The sequence below is a fragment of the Glycine soja genome, chromosome 16 (genome assembly GCF_004193775.1).
Source record: "Glycine soja cultivar W05 chromosome 16, ASM419377v2, whole genome shotgun sequence".
Lineage (NCBI taxonomy): Eukaryota > Viridiplantae > Streptophyta > Magnoliopsida > Fabales > Fabaceae > Glycine > Glycine soja.
Window position 1 is genome coordinate 29,746,313 of NC_041017.1, and position 21,788 is coordinate 29,768,100.

General features: G+C 34.0%; 3 protein-coding genes across 4 annotated transcripts; 1 reads left to right on the forward strand and 2 right to left on the reverse strand.

Moving 5' to 3' along the window:
- Positions 1 to 1,986: 1,986 nt before the first annotated feature.
- LOC114390750 (pheophytinase, chloroplastic-like) lies at positions 1,987 to 11,553 on the reverse strand. 2 transcript variants are annotated; one of them, XM_028351627.1, is made up of 7 exons: positions 11,243 to 11,553; positions 11,042 to 11,152; positions 10,533 to 10,671; positions 9,099 to 9,269; positions 3,558 to 3,798; positions 3,245 to 3,336; positions 1,987 to 2,508 (listed from the first exon to the last, which is right to left on the reverse strand). In XM_028351627.1, exons 1-7 carry the CDS (start codon positions 11,328 to 11,330, stop codon positions 2,235 to 2,237), a joined length of 1,116 nt encoding a protein of 371 aa, XP_028207428.1. In that variant the 5' UTR covers positions 11,331 to 11,553; the 3' UTR covers positions 1,987 to 2,234. The 2 variants fall into 2 exon arrangements, with proteins under 2 accessions (XP_028207428.1, XP_028207429.1); XM_028351628.1 differs by having other exon boundaries at positions 11,042 to 11,148; positions 11,243 to 11,488.
- Positions 4,297 to 5,776, reverse strand: LOC114390751 (uncharacterized mitochondrial protein AtMg00810-like). Its single transcript, XM_028351629.1, has one exon. The coding sequence runs from the start codon at positions 5,749 to 5,751 to the stop codon at positions 4,828 to 4,830; it is 924 nt and encodes a 307-aa protein (XP_028207430.1). The 5' UTR covers positions 5,752 to 5,776; the 3' UTR covers positions 4,297 to 4,827.
- A 6,106-nt stretch (positions 11,554 to 17,659) lies between the features above and the next one.
- Positions 17,660 to 21,146, forward strand: LOC114391173 (tubby-like F-box protein 2). The gene is made up of 5 exons (XM_028352188.1): positions 17,660 to 17,900; positions 18,884 to 19,272; positions 19,380 to 19,467; positions 19,961 to 20,090; positions 20,189 to 21,146. Exons 2-5 carry the CDS (start codon positions 18,919 to 18,921, stop codon positions 20,859 to 20,861), a joined length of 1,245 nt encoding a protein of 414 aa, XP_028207989.1. The 5' UTR covers positions 17,660 to 17,900; positions 18,884 to 18,918; the 3' UTR covers positions 20,862 to 21,146.
- Positions 21,147 to 21,788: the final 642 nt, after the last annotated feature.

Sequence of the window (21,788 nt, forward strand, 5' to 3'; positions counted from 1 at the left end):
TTATATTTTGTTCCTTAAAGAAAATGTTTCTAGCTTTGTCTATCATCAACAAAGTATTATTTCATATTAAAGATTATATATTTTAATTTTATTTTCTTTATAATTTGAGTTTTTATTTTATTAAAAAAAGAAAATACTTTAAGTCTATTATCATAGATCTATTATATATTGTTACGTTGCAGTGAGTTAAAAATTTATTGAGTATGAATTTATGAATGTAACATGTTAGAAAAATTAACAACTAACAAAGTAATATTTTTAAATTATGTGTCACAATTTAATTTGAATAAAAAAGATGTGAACTAAATTAACATTTTCAATTTATTTGTAAAAATAACATAAAATAATATATAAAAGTTATTATACAACTATTTAATTTTTGGGGGACATTATAGCCATGGCCCTTGGGCTGTCACACCTTCCAATAAGGCTCATGGCCCTACACCTCATATAAAATCTCATTTTCCTAACCCTCAATCATGATGACTACTTTGGTGCTTCGCTGTTGGATCCTCATTTTATTTTAACACTTCCATGTCTTTCTATCTCTGATTCCTCTATTTTCTTGAACCATAAAACTACAAAAATGTTAGTGTATCATTGATCTATCTAGAGTTTTGTTCATTGTTGGCATTGAGTCGAGATTGTCTCAAAAAAAGTATTTTTTGACCCACATTATTTGAGGTTCATCTTAATTGCTCCATTGCATTTGTTTTTAAAGTAGGTTGAGCACGTAAATTGTCCAAGTTCATCTCACTCTCCTTTACCTTTTTTTTCTCATTATTTTCAGGGGGTTGAATAGATGTGTCTCAAGGAAGTCCAAGTATTTACCGAACCCCTCCCATGATGAGAACATCCATTAGAAGGAATCTACTTATCTAATCCTCATTGTATATGATGATAATTAAGCCTAATCGTCCTTATTAACTCGAGACTTGGGGGACATGTATATTGGTCGAGTACCTCTCGAACTCCCCACCCACGCCAAAAATATCCCATCCAATCAAGGGCCAACTTTAATAAGGAAATTGGGAAATGATTAAAGATAAAGATATAAATTAAAAGATCAATGTGTCTCTACCATATTCAAATTTTGCTTCATATATAGATAAGGTAATCTAATGTTATCGGTTGCAAATGCACGTTGACAAGAGTGGGTGTAATTGCCCCCACAAAGTAATATATATATATATATATATATATTAAGTATACTTTAAACTTAAAAAATGCACTGATAAAAAAAATAGGATTTTCCCCTTAAGACATTTTCTCAAATGAACGTAGAAAATTAAGTGATAAAAGATAGTTGCTAAAGAGGTCACCACCAAGAGGTTAGTCACTTTATTCTCATTACTCTCTCACACAATTGCTCTTACAACACATCCTTAACTTGAGCATTGCAATGTCTTTGCAAGTATCCTTACTCTGAGAAGGAAGGAAATCCCTACACGGAGAAGCAGAATGAGGAGGAGATGCCATCTTAGAGGTAGGTGAAGGAGACCCAACATGAAACCACCTCCTCACACTCTTCTGTATAATATGTTCTCCCTCAGCTGAAAGCCTTATTTCTTTTGTCCATTAAGTATTATGGCTTTGATGACTACAGTGATTATGTTGGGAGATCACCATATGCTTCAATAGATAGTTTACATTTCCAACTGAACCACATTGTTGGTTGGTTGTGAACGTCCTTGTTATGTGCTATGTATAGACTATAGTTATGTATGAGCTTAGTATAATTCATTGCTTACCTCTGTTTTACCTTGTTTATAGACAATGCCTTCAACTAGGATTCTTAATTCCTACCATAGATAAGCCTAACAAATTGCAAAATCATCACATGTTCCAAAACTACGTTGGATTCTGTCAAATCCATGTTTATAGAAGCATCAAGTTTGCAACTTCGCAATTTGTTGTGTATAACAACACCCTTTGCTAATGCCTGAAGGTGAAAACTCAGAAAAGTCAGAGTGAAAACATATAAACTAGTTGATCAATGAAAAGGATTTTTATGTAAGAAATGAATGCATACATTAGGTCGAAAAAAATGTACAGGTGTGCAGAAGAAGTAGAACAATGATCATAAAGTATTCTTGCTGTGATTTTTCTCTATTCTGAGTATCCTTTACCCAATTCTTTGTACACAACGTATACTGATAACTACTATTAACTATTTGAAACTCAAAACTTAATCAAGAACTTGTTTTCAATTGGCTTTACAAAATCATACGCGTTCAAACTGTTTGGAGAGTCACTTCAGGAGTGAGGGTGGTCAACCAATCCAATAAAGCCTTGTTCACAAGCTCTGGTGTCTCATCATGTGGACAATGCCCAGCCTGCAAGTTCACAAGAGTAGTTTTTGGATAGAACTCTTTGATTCGATTCGCTTTGGCTGGACCAACCCATGGGTCAAGGTCACCCCAAAGCAGCAACAACGGGCATGAGAGTTCACTTAAGACAGCATCTAGAGTGTACTTGCTCTGATTCATCATGAAGCGCGTCATTAACCTGTAGACAACATTGGGCAAAGTGGTAAAACCAAATAAACAAGAATAATTAGGAGAAGAAACTGATAATCAAAACTTCCGCATAGGCCACAGTAATGGCTGATTTGTTAGTTTTAGAGCATAAACATCCCCTCTTCTGATCTACATTGCTAAAGCCTGAGAAAGCATGTTTCTTACCCATATATACCAAGATGAAAAATTAAATAGAAATTTATAGCATCTTATTAGTAACTAATTGCAAGGTATAGAACTTGAGTCCTACATTGGAAGTATGAAATTTAAATGTGGGGTTTATAAGGTCTTGAGCTTTCTAACTACAATGGTTAGTTTTTGTGGTGCAATTCTCCCAAGGTTCTTATCAATTAGTAATATAGTTTTTTACCATGTCTCTCAGTTGCATATGTAAGCGCAGGGGCTGTAGAGCATAGTAGAATGCTGGGATACAATTGCAAGGAATGTAGAGTATGGTGGGATTTTGAAATCCAATTGCAAGAAATGAGACTTAAAGTGTGTTTGATATGCCATTTGCAGTTCTTGAAAGGGACAGGGGTGTGTCAATGCCACACACGTGCATTCACGTTGGGAAACATAGTCCCACATTCGATGGGATTCTGACGTTGAGTTTATAACACTTTGGAGTTTGGACTCTCCAACTACAATGGTTAGTTTTTGTGTTGTGACTCTCCCAATGTTCTTATCACACATTAAGGCTGATTAGAATGGACATGGTCATGTACCTGTAGTAAACTTCTCCGGCATTTGGATCTTGAGCTGGCCTTGTTATAGATTCCACAAGATAGTCATCCACATTGGAAGAATTTATATACACCTGTATTTGCAAATTATGCATTAAAACATCTATATAGAGTGCCACTAAATTAAATTGAACAGCGCTTGATTGGCTAATCAACTAGTAAGAAAATAAAAAGTAAAGGAAATAAGCAGTCCCTCCATATATAAAAGCCTCCATGAATGTGATTCTTGAGATAAAAAATCCTACCATTTTCATAACACCAATATGCTTTAATGAGAAGATAGCAAGTAACATACACTTTTTAGGACTGACAGAACCCGAGCTGGTTGCTTTGCCTGCCAGAATAAAAATCCAAGAACTACACGCTGGAAAACTTCCTTCAATGGCTTTAGGAGAAACTTTTGTAGAGCTGTTTCTTCAGAAGTTTCACTTTCCCTTTTCCCATCGCCAAATTGTCCGGCAGAATTTAGAAGAGCAACACCATTGACAAGATCAGGCAACCCAGTTGCTGCAACCAAAGCAGTAAATCCTCCAAGGCTGAAAATTTATCATGATTGAGGTAAACGTCATATTTTACTTTTTATAGCACATGTTGGAAAAGAAAAATGCTAACAACACACTCTTTACAATTTTCCGAAATTTATTGGAAATCACAATTTTTTTTATTCCCACTACTTAATTACCAAGTTTCTCTCCTTATTTTATATTTTTCAATAAATTTTATCCAACAGTAAGTGTTAAAAGGAGTGTGTTGCTAGCACTCCTAATTGGAGAAGTGTCAACTCTATAGATAAAACAAATGTGCATGTGCCATTTATTACAAATAATATGATGGTAATGCAGCTGTCAACTTGTCAATTAGTTAGACATATCTCAGAAGTAAGGAAAAAATAAACATTGCAACAACCAAATTGGACAACATAATTTGTTGCAGATAATTTTTTAAATGTTTTTTCTAGTTAATGAAATCTCCATTGCTAAGGAAAAATAACATAATTACCAGTGCATGCCTTGAGAGGAAATTCAACTAGGGTATGACTTGAAGACTGAGGTGAGTTGAGGAAAAAACTCACTCTTTCTCTCTTAGCTTTTATTGATTTCAAAATGATACATATATACAAGACACAAGAGAGAGAGAGAAGGACTATTGACAGTGATAATTCATTGGTGCCTTCTGAATAAAGCTTTCCAATTAAGCTACCAAACATAGATAAATACTAAAACATTCAACACTCCCCCTCAAGCTAGAGCATATAAATCATATGCACCAAGCTTGGAACATATAGTCTGAATTTTGGGTCCTCTTAAGGACTTAGTCAAAATATCCGCTGGCTGATCATTAGAACCAATGAACTCAGTGACAATCTCCTTGAACAGAAGCTTCTCTCGAATGAAATGACAATCAATCTCTATGTGCTTAGTCCTTTCATGAAAGACTGGGTTTGAGGCAATATGAAGAGCAGCCTGATTATCATAATACAACTTCATTTGCAACTCTTCACAAAACCTCAATTCTTGCAGAAATTGTTTAATCCACATGAGTTCACAAGTAACCATAGCCATAGATCAATATTCAGCTTCTGCACTGGACCGAGCAACAAAAGTTTGTTTCTTGTTTTTCCAAGAGATAAGATTTCCTCCAACGAAGACACAATAACCTGATGTAGACCTCCTATCCATGGGACAGCCAGCCCAATTAGCATCACAATATCCCGATAGTTGCGTATTACCCTTGTCTTCATACAACAAGCCTTGTTCAGGAGCTCTCTTAACATATCTCAAAATACGCATGACAGCATTCCAATGATCCAAATGAGGATTCTGCATAAATTGGCTAACCACTCCCCCAGCAAAGGAGATATCAGGTCTAGTAATGGTGAGGTAAATGAGTTTTCCCACAAGCCTCCTATATCTCTCGGGGTCAGGATAAACTTTACTTTGATCTGCCATGAGTTTCAAATTTGGATCCATAGGACTTTCAACAGGTCTACAATTCTGCATACCTGTTTCTTCTAAAATATCAAGAGCATACTTTCTTTGAGAAATCACAACATCATCTCCTGATTGAGCCACTTCAATACCAAGGAAATACTTCAAATATCCCAAATCTTTGGTCTGGAAATGACTGAATAAGTGCTCTTTTAGCTGGGCGATCTTAGTAGTATCATTCTCTGTAATCACTATGTCATCAACATAAACCATTAGATAAACACATTTTCCAGGAGATGTATAACAGTAAAAAACAGAGTGATCAGCTTCACTTCGTTTCAGTCCAAAAAGTTGAACAACATGACTAAATTTACCAAACCAAGCTCGAGGAGATTGTTTCAACCCATAGAGAGATCGGTGAAGCTTACACACAAGGCCATACTCCCCCTGAGCAACAAACCCAAGAGGTTGTTCCATATAAATATCCTCCTCAAGATCACTGTGGAGGAAGACATTTTTAATATCAAGCTGATGGAGGGGCCAGTGACGAATAGCAGCCATAGCAAGAAACAGACGAACAGTGGTGATTTTGGCTACAGGAGAGAAAGTATCACAATAATCAAGGCCATATACCTATGTGTAGTCTTTAGCTACCAAGCGAGCCTTAAGCCGATCAACCTTACCATTGGGCCCAACTTTAACAGTATAGACCCATCTACAATCCACAATTGTCTTGCCAGGAAAAAGAGGAACGAACTCCCAAGTACCATTATTTTCAAGAGCGTGCATTTCATCAATCATAGCCTGTCGCCAGCCAGGATGATCAAGTGCCTCATGGACAGTGGAAGGAATAGTAAGGGAAGACAATGAAAAAACAAAGGAACCATATGAAGGAGACAAACGGTGGTAACTTAAGAAATTATAAATAGGATGAAGATTATGAGTAGAGCGAGTACCTTTCCTGATGACAATAGGCCAATGTGAGTCACAATGATGAGAAGAAGTGGAAGGAGAGGAAGGATCCATGAGTTGAGGACTGGTTGAAGAAGAACGAGGATCATGAGAAGAGACTTCAGGTACTGGAGATCCAATCTGCCTTGTCCTGTGTTGACCTGTAATCAGAGGTGGAGAGGCAACTTCAGGTGAATTTGGTGGGGAAGATGGGACAACACTGACCTTTTTGTCTGACTTACCTAGAGGACAAGGAGAAGGAATAGGAAGAACTTCCTGGAGAGACGACGTATGGTCTACGGAGGGTGAGAAGAAGGATGTGTCTTCAAAGAAGGTTACATTTGCAGACATGTAGTATCGTCTCATATTTGGAAAGTAACACGTGTAACCTTTTTGAAGACGAGAATAACCCAAGAAGACACATTTGACTGACCTAGCAGAAAGTTTATCTAAACCAGGAGACAAATCATGGACAAAACAGGTACAACCAAACACTTTAGGAGAAACATGAAATAGTGGATCATTAGGAAAGACAATTGAGTGAGGTATTTGGTTTTCAAGAGAAGAAGAGGGCATTCTATTAATTAGGAAACAAGCAGTAAGCACTGCATCTCCCCAATGATGCGTAGGAACATTAGAATTTAGCATTAGGGAACGTGCAGTTTCAAGAAGATGATGATTCTTCCTTTCTGCTATACCATTTTGTTGTGGTGTGTGAGGACATGTGGACTGATGTAGAATACCTTTGGAAGACAAAAAGGAAGAGAGATCACGAGAGAAATACTCTTTAGCATTATCACTTCTGAAAACTTTAGTTCCCAAATATCAGAATGAATGGTAGAGAAAGCCGAGTTACATCTTTGTACAGTTTGAGGAAATGATGACCTGACATGTTTTCCTAGTTGACAAGACTCACAATCTAAGACTCGAAGTTTCTTAAGACTAGGAATCATCATCTTCAATTTTGACAAACTTGGGTGACCCAGGCGATCATGCAAAAGTTTGGGTTTTGAGATTGCAAAACAAGACCCAGGTGGACTGGATTCCAAGTAGTAAAGTCCTCGTGATTCATGTCCTTCTCCAATCAGTCGCCCCGTCCCATGTTCCTGAATAACAAAAGAATTAGCAGTAAAGGTTACTGAACAATTTAACGAACGAGTTAACTGACTTAATGAAATTAAATTATAGGGACATTAAGGAATGAATAACACAGAATTTAATTTCAAAGAGGGAGACAATGAAACTTGACCACTTTCTTGAGACGCGACCTTGGAGCCATTAGCTACAGTAACAAGGCGAGGAATTTTAGGAAAGGAAAAGGATGAAAAGGAGGACTTATTATCAGAAATATGATCAGAGGCACCTGAGTCGAGTATCCAAGGACTAGGACCTTTAATGGATTGAGAGATACATGTTGTTGAAAAACATGGTACAAATGAGGATTGAGCTTGGTTGCTGGGTTTCTCGAATTTAAGCCTCCTGATACTCCTCATTAGAGAATCTAGACTCTGCTTTCTCTGATCTAGAGACCTGTGCGACCTTGTCGGGAAATCCATGCAACGAATAACAATTCTCTTGAGTGTGACCCATCATTTTGCAATAGGTGCAATGAGGACGTTCACCCCTTCCACTACGACCTCCTCTACTGTTGCGGCCGCCTCCTCTACCTCGAGGCGCAACCATGGCTGACGTCTCCACACCATCAGCAGGATTCTCATCCTTCAATAAATGAGGCACGCAGAGAAGTCTTGTAATGAGGGAATCCATTGATGGAACCTGGTCCCCAGCAAGTACTTGATCACGCACATGATCAAAGTCTGAATGTAAGCTCCTCATAATGCGGACCATGTAGAACTTGTCAAGTTTCCTATTCATTTCTTCCAATGAATCAGCTACAAGGAACTTTCTCAGCTCTTCTACAACAGCCCGAGCCTTACCCACATGAGCGATCATGTCATGGCTGGTTTGCTTGAGGGCTGTAACCTTCATGGTTGCATCAAACAAGCTTTGGATATCATTGGAAAAGATTTCCTGGGCTTTCTTCCAAAAAGAACGACACGATTTAAATGATCGAAGGATCTCCAAAATATCTGGCTCAACTAATTGCCAAAACACAACGCAGAGTTGATAGTCAAGCTTCTCCCATTCAGGTCTTTTATCGTCTGGGACAGAATCAAAAGCTTTCTCCAAGTGGTCATGGTGTCCCTGACCGAGAAACCACAACTCCACAAAAGCAGACCACGAAAGATAATTCTTCCAGTTAAGCTTTGCAGTGATGATGGTTGGAGTCCCGAAAAAGGAGAAAACAGGTCCAGAGGAGGCCATTTCAGATCCAAACAACAAACCCTAACACGAAAAAGGGAGAACACAAGGGCTGACGGAAAAGCTTGCCGTAAGTGAGAGGTGAGGCCTAAAATGTGCTCAGGGACTGACGACAAAGCTGCCGGGACTAGACGAGTCAACTTCCGACGGCGGCACGGCGGGCACGAGACAAAGGCGGCGCGTGGGAGGTCCTTTGGCGGCGCGACTTCCAGGGGTGGGTCACATTTTTCGAGGCAATCCTAACCCTGGTCTCGCCGGAGATGATGGCAGCCGGCGACAACGGACGGAACCCGCTCTGATACAAACTTGAAGACTGAGGTGAGTTGAGGAAAAAAACTCACTCTTTCTCTCTTAGCTTTTATTGATTTCAAAATGATATATATATACAAGACACAAGAGAGAGAGAAGGACTATTGACAGTGACAATTCAGTGCTGCCTTCCGAATAAAGCTTTCCAACTAAGCTACCAATTATAGATAAATACTAAAATATTCAACAGATGAAACAACAAAATCTGTTTTCAGAAATAGGGGAAAACCATGCAGGGAAAGCAAACACTAAAACTTGTGGAATGAAGAAGAATCTGGCCTTTCAGCCTAATTCCCTGATGTAAATTCAGGTAGTATAGTTCTTACCTGTTTCCAACTAAAACGGTTGGTTCTTTTACTATTTCCTTCACAAAGTCAACAACTTGATCTCTCCACACCATAGCGTCATAATCTATAAGTGCTTTGTCACTCCACCCAAAACCGAGCAAGTCTAAGGCATATACCTTGTGTTTCTTAGCCAATTCTGGAATGTTGTACCTGGAGATAAATAAAGATATATAACTATCTCCATAAATAAAAAATGATCTAATCGTACAGACAATTGCAGCCACTAACAGATTGAATTCTAATCAGAATTGCATACGCTTCAAAGATAGAACCAAACCACTCAAGGCACACTTTTTTTTTTACTTCTCTTCGGCCTTTTATATTTCCATTTATAGTTTTAGCAATTAATCAAGAAAACGAGAAAGGCAAAAGATGCCGTCATGGCTGAAAAGGAAGCCACCAAAGAAAGAAAGTTTAAATGCATATTTAATCTCTATAGCTTATCTCAATTTTAATTTTGGTTTTTCCCCCCATATACTTTCAGTCAGTCATTTCATTTAGATTTTGAGCCCTGTCAACAGCAATACGCCACACCTACCCTTGAGGACACAACCATCCCAACAAATATCTATTAAACTAAAAGCTAAACCAATTATATGCAATGAAAGTTTAAGGACCCAAAACCAACCTAGATCACAAGTTAAACTTTTAAATGACAGACCAAAGCTAAAATGAAGGTAAACTTATGAATAAAAATAGAACCGGTAAACCACCAATTTCATCCACGATGTATTACCCTCTTAGGTGATCCTCAAAGTAAATAAAATTACTTAATGTGTGTTTGGAAACCTGTTGAAGTATATGGAAACCCTGTGTGTTTGGAAACCCAAAGCAAAGAATCAAATATGGGATGTGGAAGATATAACAATTAGCTTCTAAGCAAACATGAAAAGCCACATTTTTTTTTCTTTTTTTTTTCGATTGAAAAATGTTAATTATTAATTTTTTAGTTTTTATTTAATGGGGGGATTCAAACCAACACCTTCTCCCCCTCAGTCTCCCTTCGTCACCAAGCCAACCTTATAATTCCATGAAAAGTTGAAAAACCACATACGGGATGTGAAAGCAAGCAGACTAAGTAGTCATAGAAGTATTAGAAATTGAGAACGTTACCAACACACTCTTTATTATTGGCTATGGGATTGTGTTAAAAAGAGTGTATCAAAGAGTATGATGTTGGTAATCCCCTTAGTAATTATGCTAAGTAGTCCCCAAATATTAATAAACCTTTTAAATTTGTTTCTCAATTTAATTAAAATACATCAACTTAGGGACTAAAGTGATCAAGATTTAATACTATGGAGATTACTTGAGTAGTTTTATTAGTTTAGTAACTATTTAAGAGATTGGATAATAATTAGGGACAAAATAGGTGATTTATTATAAAAAAAGGGGGGCAAAAAGAAAACAAACCTCCAGTGGAATGCAGAGGCCCCAAAACCATGAATAAGAACAATGGGAGAGCCTTCTCCTTGCACTACATAATGTATTTTATGACCCCTCCATGTCCAATAATTGTACCCTTCCGGCTTGTACGGCAATCTTTCAAAACCTGAACCCAAATTCCATTTCTGTGCACGTAAGCATATATAAAGCAACATTCAACACAAATCATAAACTCAAATGTGATTCAGCATTCACTTAACTAAGTTTAAATATATTTTTAATCTCTCAAATTTAAGAGTCTATCTTTCTCAGTCCCCAGATTAAAATTTGCATTTTTCAGTACTCAAATTCATTTTCTTTAATCCTCGTAAAAACTCGTAACATATCGTGAATTCAAATCCATCAAAAATCAGTCGGCCGGCAAGACTAAAGAAAAAAACATTTTGCAAATTTGATGGACTAAAAAATGCAAATTTTAACTTAAAAGACTAAAAAAAAGACAGACCCAGATTTGAAGGACTAAAACAGTCACTAACCTTTGGAAGATGGTTCTGCTTCGGCTGTGAGAGTAGAAGCCGCGACCGAAACGCCAGAGGCCACAATTCCCTTAAACGCAAAACTCCTCCTGCTCATTTCGCACTTGCTTCCTTCAAACAACACCAAAAGTACTACTCAGCAACAAAACATCCTCAAAGTTAGTGAAAAAAGGTACATAATAACAGAGATAGATGTGTTACGTTGATAGAGAGGGATTGGAGCAACGAGGGTGGTTTTAGTGAGCTGTGATTGGACGGAAGGCGAGAGAGCACAGATGGAAGAAGCCATTGAACTGAATGTAGACGCGAAGCACTACTTCAAACTCAACTATCACCGACCACAAACAACTACTACAACAACAACTTTTTTCCGAAGCTTAGTGTGGTTTAAGGTTGTAAATGGGAGTTTTGTGTGGTGGTCGATGTTTCAGCGTTGTGGGCCTTGTGGCAAACTCCAGGCCAGAGACGCGCGTCCTTTCAGATGATATTTTTATTTCTTTTGCTTTCGACAAACACCACTTTGATTTTTTCACCCAATAATACAAATAAAATATATATTTATTCAAATGATACAACCCAACTATTATTTATCTTTAAAATCAGTTTTTTCCAAACTCATTTCTTATTTCTCTTCTATTTTTTAAATTTTATGTTGTGAAATCAGTTTCCCAAAAATCGATCTCACATGTTATTTTTTTATTTAATGTGGATCAAACTTATTAAATACATATTTAATGACTAGATATATAAGTATATTTTTAATTTAATTTAACGTCAATTAAGCCCAAACTTAACATTTCATTATATAATAATATTTTATTGTAAATTTTGTAATTATAATATACTCTTCATTTTTGTAGTTATATTTTATAATCTTAAAAAAACTGAAATAAAGATTAACAAAGTACTTATGAATAAAAAAATACTTATGTTTTTAAAAGTATTTTTTTTAATAAAATATGTCATTTTTTGTTTTTTTTATAATTTAATATAGATATTTTGTGTGAGTTTGACCGGTACTAAACTTTTTCCTGCATGATACTCCTTTGATATCAAGCATCATTTATCATGCTTGTGTAACTAGTTATTAAAGATGTATTGAGCGTTAGTTTAATCGACACCAAATAAAAAAATAACACGGTATGAACTCGATTTCCCAAGAATCAGTTTTACAACGTAAAAATGAAAAAGAAAAAAAAAGGTGAAATATCATTTTGAGGAACGATTTCTCACCTATGAATAGTAGTTTATATCATAGATGTAAATAATGGTGGACTTGTATCATTTGGGTAACTATATATTTTATTTGTACTATTCGGGTAAAAAATTTGCACCACTTGTGTAGCTTCGGAATCACAATGAGAAATTTTCTCTCTTTTTATTTGGATTTCATGTATTCTTAAATTATGTTCAAGACACCATATGAGAGATCATTATAAATAGTAAAAAAAAATTCTTAAAATATTTTATGCATATCCAATGTTTAAGAGGATGCATGAGGTTAAGATTTTAAAAAATTATTTTAACATAAAAAAATCTTGTCAATTTATCAAATTTTTTAAAAGTGATTAATTTGGATATTAATAAATTTATATCATAAGATTTAAAAGAATTTTATGAATTTATAAGATATAAACAATTTTTAGAAATCTTTAGAAAACATAATAAAGAAAAGCAAGCATAGGCATTAAACCCACAAAAAGGATCGAAAATGAGTCAAGGTGAGTCAAGCTTTAGCTCAACTTGACTCGTTAATATTTAACTTAGCTCGAAGCTCATCTCAAGCTAGACATGAACATTTGTTTCTGTAGAAGCAAGCTTCATGATGATGAACCAAACAATTTTGATGATACAAAAAACTCAAGTGATTGATTCAAGACTTCAAGATCAAGTATCAAGTATCCAATCAAAGATTCAAGATTCAACAGAAGAAATCAAGACTTCATATAGGATAAGTATTAAAAGAATTTTTCAAAAACCAAATAGCACAGTTTTGTTTTACAAAAGAATTTTCTCAAATTTTCTAAGTTACCAGAGTGATTATTTTCTGGTAATCGATTATCAGTTATCAGTAATCGATTACCAGTGACCAGTTTGGTTTTCAAAATATTTTCAAATGTTTTATAACGTTCCAAAATGATTTTCAAATAGTGTAATCGATTATACTATATTAGTAATCGATTATAAGTGAATCTGAACGTTGGAATTCAAATTCAATTGTGAAGAGTCACAACTTTTCATAACACACATTGTGTAATCGATTACACCTATATTACCAGTGAACAGTTTTGAAGAAAAAGTTAAGAGTTATAACTCTTAACATGATTTTTTTCAAAAGTCATAACTCTTCCAATGATTTATTTGACTAGACATGAAGAGTCTATAAAAGCATGACTTTGACACACGTTCAACATATATAATATATTCTTCCAAACAATCCTTTTTCACAATCTTTCTCTAACCATTACCCATTGCTTTATTACACCTTTATTACCGGTGAACAGTTTTGAAGAAAAAGTTAAGAGTTATAACTCTTAACATGATTTTTTGAAAAGTCATAACTCTTCCAATGATTTATTTGACCAGACATGAAGAGTCTATAAAAGCATAACTTTGGCACACGTTCAACATATATAATATATTCTTCCAAACAATCCTTTTTCACAATCTTTCTCTAACCATTACCCATTGCTTTTTCTTGCCAAAAAGCTTTCTAAACTTTGTTTTAAAACTTTGTTTATCTGCAAGTGGAAATTCTGTAGAAAATAAAAGTGTGTTATCTCTTCTTTCCTTCTCCCTCCTGACAAAAGATTTCAAAGGACTAACCGTCTGAGATATCTTATGTTTCTTACAAAAGATTCAAAGGACTAACCGTATGAGAATTCTTTTGATTCTTCCTCTTCCCTTTAAACAAAAGATTTCAAAGGACTAATCGCCTCAAATATCTTTTGTTTCCCCATCACAAAGATTCAAGGGACTAACTGTCTAAGAATTCTGTCTTAACACATTGAAGGGTACATCCTTTGTGGTACAAGTAGATGATACATCTACTTGGGTTGTAAAACTGAAAATAAGAGAAGGTACATCTATTGTGGATCAGTTCAAGTGGAGAGTACATCCACTTGGTTGTTCAAAGAGAATAAGGAAGAGTACATCCCTTGTGGATCTTTACTTGTAAAGGATTTTACAAAGTTATTTGAAATCTCAAGAACCGGTGGTTACTTGAGGACTAGACGTAGGCACGGGTTGTGGCCGAACCAGTATATATAAATATTGTGTTTGTCTTCTTCTTCCCTACACTCTTTACTTTTCCGTTGCGTATTTTTATTTCCGCTTTACTTTTGTCTAAGTTATTGTTTCTGTTCTTTACTTTCTCATAACTTAGTAGTAAAACCTAATTGAATCTAGTAACATTAAGAAGGATAAATTTTTAATTAGTCAAGACACGTTCATAATTAATTCAATCCTCCCCCTTAATTATTCCGAGGCCACTTGATCCAATAGTTTCATCTCAAATTTCACTTTTTTCAAACTCACGAACAACTAAGTTCAACTCGATAGATCAAATCACATGAACTAATAGTCAAATTTTTAAATCTTGTGCATTTCCAATTTTCAATTTATATATTAGTAGATTTTAGATCAAATGATTGTTTGGTTATTTTAAAAAGGAAAAATTGAACTTATTGTATTAACTTTTAGAACCATAAGGTAGACAAAAAAACATAACTATAACCAAGTCTGCTTAAATAAAAACTATCTTACCCTGCATATATAAATTAATAGAAAATTCAATCAATTATATAAATTTAACACACACATATATCAAGCCCATTTATGAACCAAACGAGTTGAATTATGTGCAACTCAAGTTTAACTCATTTATTTAACGAATTTAATTTTTAACTAAAATTCAGTTCATTTGATTCATGAACCAAATTCAACAAATTGATTATTGAATCTAGTTTCAAATATTTTTAAGTTGGTTCAATTCATTATCACCCCCAAGTGCAAGGTACAATTTGAAAAATAACATGTGGACTTTTATAATTATCCTAAAAATTATTATAATAATGATTTCTTATTGGTTAATAATTTAAAAATTTTCACACTAACACTTCATAAGATTTAAACTCATAATTGAAGGAGTTATGTGAATTTCATTTTGTAAAATAACATGAAAAAATAATTTATGCACTAAGAGTGTAATTTTTTTACATGTCATTTAATTTAATGACAAAATAATATGCACACTAAATTTGTTAACTTTTACGTAACTAGTCATACTTACTTTAATTTCTAAATAGTTGAAAATGTAAAGCTTTTACACTAGAAATGCGTAAAAAATAAACTCATGGTATACGAAAACATTTATACATAAAAATCTCATATCTTATGCCGTGTATTTTAAAATCATAAAAGGTTTAATATCTTTTTGTTTTTAAACTTTTTCAAATTTTTGCTTATAGTTCCAAATAAAAAAATTTATTGGTCTTAACCTTAAATAATTTCTACATTAAATTTCTTTTGCAATTGTTATCAATTATTATCATTAATTATCATCATTAAGTAATGACATGACAATCACATCAGTACTAATTTGATGTGATACCCACATGTAATTTTTCTTAAAAAAAACTATATTTTTAGGTGTTCATTTTTAGTTTTTCAATGACTTGTTTTTACCAATTGTAGTTTTTAACTGTCATTGTTTTAGTGTCTACTATCAAATATTAATGTTAATTGACAACATGACAACCACGAGACTTTTTATGTGAGCTATTTTTTTGGATGGTGTAAAACCATTAGAAAGTAGGTTTGGAAATTAAAAAAAATAGATAAAGATATGTTGTAAGAAAAATAAATAGCCTTGAATATGTAAATCAATGATCCACTAAACCATGATTAAAAAAGAGAAATTTAATTTAATTTTAATCTATTATGTTTTAATGGTTTTTTTTTTCATTTTGGCACATTAAGTTTTAAAGTTTTTATTTTAATCTTTTATATTTTTAAAAGTTTCATTTTGATACATTAAATTTTAAATTTTTTTTTTTAGTTCTGTATGTTTTTGAAAGTTTTATTTTCAGCCATTCTTTCATTTTTCATTAAAAACATTAATGCTCTATCAATGTTATAAATTTTTATGTAATACTAAATATAAGTAAAATAATTAATTTGAAATAGTGGTGATTAAAATAATTAATTATTTCAAGATTTATAACAATCATGAAACACTAATGCTTTCAACGGAAAATGAAAGAACGAACCAAAATGAAACTTTTGAAAATGTAAAAGACTAAAATAAAAATTTTTAAAACTCAATGTATCAAAATGAAACTTTTAAAAACATAAAAAATCAAAATTAATTTTTTAAAATTTAATGTACCAAAGTGAAAAAAACTAAGAATGTGTTTAACAAGACATTTTAGCCAGTTTCTATCTTTATTTTTTTTACTAACTGACAAACTATTTTACTTCCTGAAAAATAAGTTTTTTTTAATAACTCCTAATGTTTTTTGAAATATTATTTTAAGTAGCATTTTTTAAAACTCTAACTTGTAATTTATAGTTTTTTATGTTTATTTCCTTTTTGTCCTTATTATTTTTTAGACTTTCTTTTTAATCTTTTCTATTTAAGGTAAAATTTTATTATTTTTATCCTTTATGTAATTTTATATTTTGTAACTATTTCAACATATAATTTTACTAAATACTTATGATTCAATAAGACAAATTTTTAACTTTCAGCTAACTATCAGTTAGTTTTTACCTTCTAATTAATTCGATTAAATATAACCTAAATCATAATGAAACATGATAATTCAAAAGTGACATTTATCTTAAAATAAAATCAACAACTCAAAGTAAACAAACTTAGTAAGAATAAGCAAAATCACAAACCACTCAACCTACAAAACAAAACCATAAGCACCAAAACTAAAGACCCATTAATCTTTAAACCATTTTCAAACCCTAATGCCCTATCACACTTCTCAAACAAATGCTAAATGGTTACATTTTAATCTTGCTTCCACAAATCCTTTTGCTCCATGGGTAAGATCATGCATAAAGGATGTCACACGAGCTGGCGACAATGGCAAGAGAGAGGCAACAATGACGAGTTACGATGTTAGAAGATTTTTCAAGTGATCAAGTTCTTGATTTGTGTACTGTGAGTTGTTGATTTTACTTATTACATCTCTTTCTTTGCTTTTTCTTTTCTTCAAATTTTTAGATCTTTTTTTTGGCAGTTTTACATTGGAATTTTTTTAATAGCACCTTAGAATTGCTAAGAAATATATTTATCTAGACCAAGATTGATAAAAAATATTGAGAGACTAGACTTAATTTTCATGAAAAGACAAGAAGCTAAAAATCTAATAAGAGTAATAAAAAGAATTTGAGAAATTGGAAGTGAATTTCAAGAAAATATGAGAGATTGAAAACATAATTTGTAAAAAAAAATTATATAGCTATATATCACGTATCACTTGCTAGGACTAAAAATTTTAAGAAAGAAATAACTAAGCCTAATTAAAATTTTAATTAAAGACTAAAAGTAAAAATAAAAACTTTAGGAAGGAAAAAATATTAAACCCATTATAAAATATCAGTCACAAAGACACTCGTCTGTACGAAGGTCACAGTGTTTGAACAGTACAGATCTCTCCGCAGTAGAGATTTCCTCCAAAAATCATACTTCACTTTTTCCACCAAAAAATAATTAGGAAAAAAATAAAAAGATGGAAAGATAATGTGGTTCCGATTCAAACCACACGATTCCACGACCTTATTATGGAGCCGCGGTGGCGGTAGCGGTGGCCGGCGATTATAACGGCGGAGGAGTAAGAGATGGGTATTACTCCTCTTTCCTTTTACTTTTGCGCTCGTGTTTCTCGGATTTTGCTGTTTCTGGATCCGTATTCTCCCAAAGTTCTGAATTTTCGCTGCGACTGATATGAATTTTCATGCTTTTCTTCTTAGATCGATGTTCTCGCTTCGTTTTTTTTTTGTTTTATTTTATTTTTTGGTCGGTGGATAAAATTAGATTTTCGCTTTATTAAGTTGATATTCGATGACAAAATGTTAACACATTCTGTAGGGACTGATGAGTTGATGAGTTTTTTTTTTTTTTTGACATTTTAGTGCAACATTTTTATTTTGTGTGTATTACCTTGTCAGTAGTAAAGCCTAAATCTTATTAAATTATTGTGATTATGACCCAATATTAGTTAATTTTGGGGTTGGTTTGTTTCTAGTTGTTGTTGTCTTGTTGAAGCTGTAAGCATTGAATATAGAGCAGTGTCTACGTGCGGTGTATATTTGTTATGAGGAACTAGATGATTTTGTTTAAGTTTGTCTATAAGCACTTATTTGGATAAGTTTGTCTATAAGCACTTATTGGGAAAGAAAATCAGAGAGGTAAAATGCATTGAACTTTACCCGTAAGCTAAAATCAACTTATGAACTGTAGCTTTTGGAGAAAGTTAAATGAGAGAACAGTTAAGTGCATAAGTTGATTTTAGCCACGAGAAGCTCAATTTATTTTACCTTCTTACATGTTTATAGAGAAGTTTATCTAAACATGATCTTAGTCAAGTACTTATATTGATAACATAAGACTGATTGTAATAAATTAAAAAGAACTTTTTTTTGAGTTTGATAAGTTAAAAAACTATTATATGAACGCCAAGTTTATACAAATGTGTCATTGTTTTTTATCTGTCTTTGCCTTTGTCTTGTTAGTATGAGAAAACTATAGCAGAATATATAAAAGTACGTTTCCTCAAGATCTGAATGGAATTTAGAAATATTTTAATTTTGTTTGGATTGGTGCAGTTGTGTTGTGAGGAAGATTGGTAAGCTGTGGGAACATGTCGTTGAGAAGCATAGTCCGTGAACTCAAGGAGATGAGAGATGGAATTGGCAGCACATCAAAGCGGGGTGCAGAAAGCAAGCATTGGCTCAGTCGGACAAAGTCACATGTAGCACCAGATATTCTTGCTACTCCATTTGAACCTATTCAACAGGGACAATGGGCAAATCTACCATCAGAATTGCTTCTGGACATAATCCAGAGGATCGAAGAGAGTGAGACATCTTGGCCTGCCCGTGCTGTTGTTGTCTTTTGTGCTTCAGTATGTAAATCATGGAGGTCCATTACAAGAGAGATTGTCAAGACTCCTGAACAATGTGGAAGGATCACATTTCCCATTTCATTGAAGCAGGTAATAAATTCTTAACCCCTTTTCTGGCCTAATGTTCTCCTTTTTTTTCCTTTGTGGTTTTAACTTTTAATGTTTCTTGTGTTTGTTTTCTTTATGTGTATGAATAGCCGGGTCCGCGTGATTCTCCAATACAGTGCTTTATCAGGAGGAACAAAGAAACTTCTACATATCTATTGTACTTTGGTCTGGTTCCATGTAAGTTATTTCATTGGTGAAACATTCAATTCCTTTTTTCAAAAAATTAGGTGATTTTAAATTTCTCATCTTTAAATTACTCTTCAAAGCCTGGCATTATTAGTGACTATGATTGTTGACCTTCAAGTTTTTTTTATATTTTTTTGTCATTTTCATTGTAGGTGTCAGCGTTGTCATTTTTTTTTCTTTGGATTTCATCATCTTCGCATTTCCATTTTCAAATGTACTACTCAGTATCCATATCATTTTTAAGTTCATATATTGTGTAGAAGAATGCACTTTGCTTTTCATAAAATCTTATTTATATATATAATTTAAAAGGTTTACACAAGAAAGAACTGATCTTTAACCTTCGGAATCTGTCAAAGCCAAATTTTGCTTTGTTTTCCTCCTTTATTGATCTGTGTGTCAATCCATATTACTGAAGTTTGATAGAATTAGTTCTTGATATGATATTTGAGAAGCTTGTTTTGATTTGGTTTTATTTGTACAGCAGAGAATGACGGTAATAAGTTGTTATTAGCTGCCAAAAGGATAAGAAGGGCAACGGGCACTGACTTTATCATATCCTTGGCTGCAGATGATTTTTCTCGAGCCAGCAACAAATATGTTGGTAAACTAAGGCAAGTGTTTGGTCTATAGAAACTTTACTAACCTTCATATCAATTTTCACCTTGCCTTTTATCATCTTATCTACAACTTAATGTTGTCCTTTTGGCAGGTCTAATTTTTTAGGTACCAAGTTCACCATATTTGACAGTCAAGCTCCAAATGATGTTGCAATTCAACCAAATTGTCAATCTAGTAGGAGATTTCATTCTAAGCAGGTGTCACCAAGACTTCCAGCTTGTAATTATCTTGTTAGCACTGTTTCCTACGAGCTGAATGTCCTATGCACTAGAGGGCCAAGAAGAATGTACTGTGTCATGAACTCCATACCTGTCTCAGCTATTCAGGAAGGCGGCAATGCCCCAACTCCAGCATCTTACCCTCAAATATTTGATGAACATTTTTCTCCATCACCAGCACTGAAAGAAAAAGTTCCAGTCACAGATTTAAACTCTGCAAGCTTATCAGAGCCACCAGTATCGAGCCAATGCTCAGCCGAGCAATTAGCACTGAAAAACAGGGCTCCCAGATGGCATGAGCAGCTTCAGTGCTGGTGCCTAAACTTCAAGGGTCGTGTTTCAGTGGCTTCTGTTAAGAACTTTCAACTTGTAGCTGCTGTTGATCCATCTCATAATATTTCTGCTGAGGAGCAAGAAAAGGTAATCTTGCAGTTTGGAAAGATTGGAAAAGACATATTCACCATGGATTACTGTTATCCGCTCTCTACCTTCCAAGCCTTTGCCATCTGCTTGAGCAGCTTTGACACTAAACCTGCCTGTGAATGAGAAGCGTTACATTACTACATTGTAATTGACATCTGCTGAGTTGCTGGTTGTCAATCATGGTGGCATGCAGCTGAAAATCATAGCTGTTCTGCCGTTAGTATTTTCCCCTTAAATTGGTTGCTGATTCTGGAATTTGTTCAATCTGTTGTTTCGTGGTCCTGTAAAATTAAAATTAAATGAAGTTTAGTGAATTCTGTAATATATATGTTTCTGGTGTTCCTCACTCACGAATACTTTGATCTGCTTAAATACTGAGTTTTCAGTTGCCGATGTTCTTTGCAGGCAGATGATGATAACGTTATACAATTCTTTTAACATTACTAGAGGTGACTTGCATGTGGTTTATACATTCCTTTAGCAAGAGCTAAAAAAAAAAGGTGACTCGGGCCGGGTAGCGGGTTGCTGGTTCAACAGACAACCTGTTTGGGTCACACCGGATTTAGTTGGGCCAATTGCATGACCAATTTGATGCCTGACTTGACCCAAATCCAATTGTCGAGACCTGGCCAATAAACTCATTTTTAATTTGTTAGTGCAGGAATGAAGAGTGCTGCTAGGTGCATCCAGCATTATTGTTGGTGCACCCAGCACTAACCACGAAAAGATAAAAATACCCCTTACGAATCAAGTTGATCCTTAAGTTAATTTTTAAGACTTACGGATCAACCTAATCCGTAAGTCTTTTACGGATCAACTTGATCCGTAAGTCTTTTATGGATCAACTTGATTCATAAGTTGATTTTTAAGACTTACGGATCAACTTGATCCATAAGTTTTTTACGGATCAAATTGATCCGTAAGTCTTAAAAATTAACTTATAGATCATCTGCAAGGGGAGAAATTAGTAGGGGTAGTTTTGACATTTTCAAAGAATGCTGGGTGCAACACTCGGGAATGAATGAAATGAGTTTTGTTCTGGATTCTGAT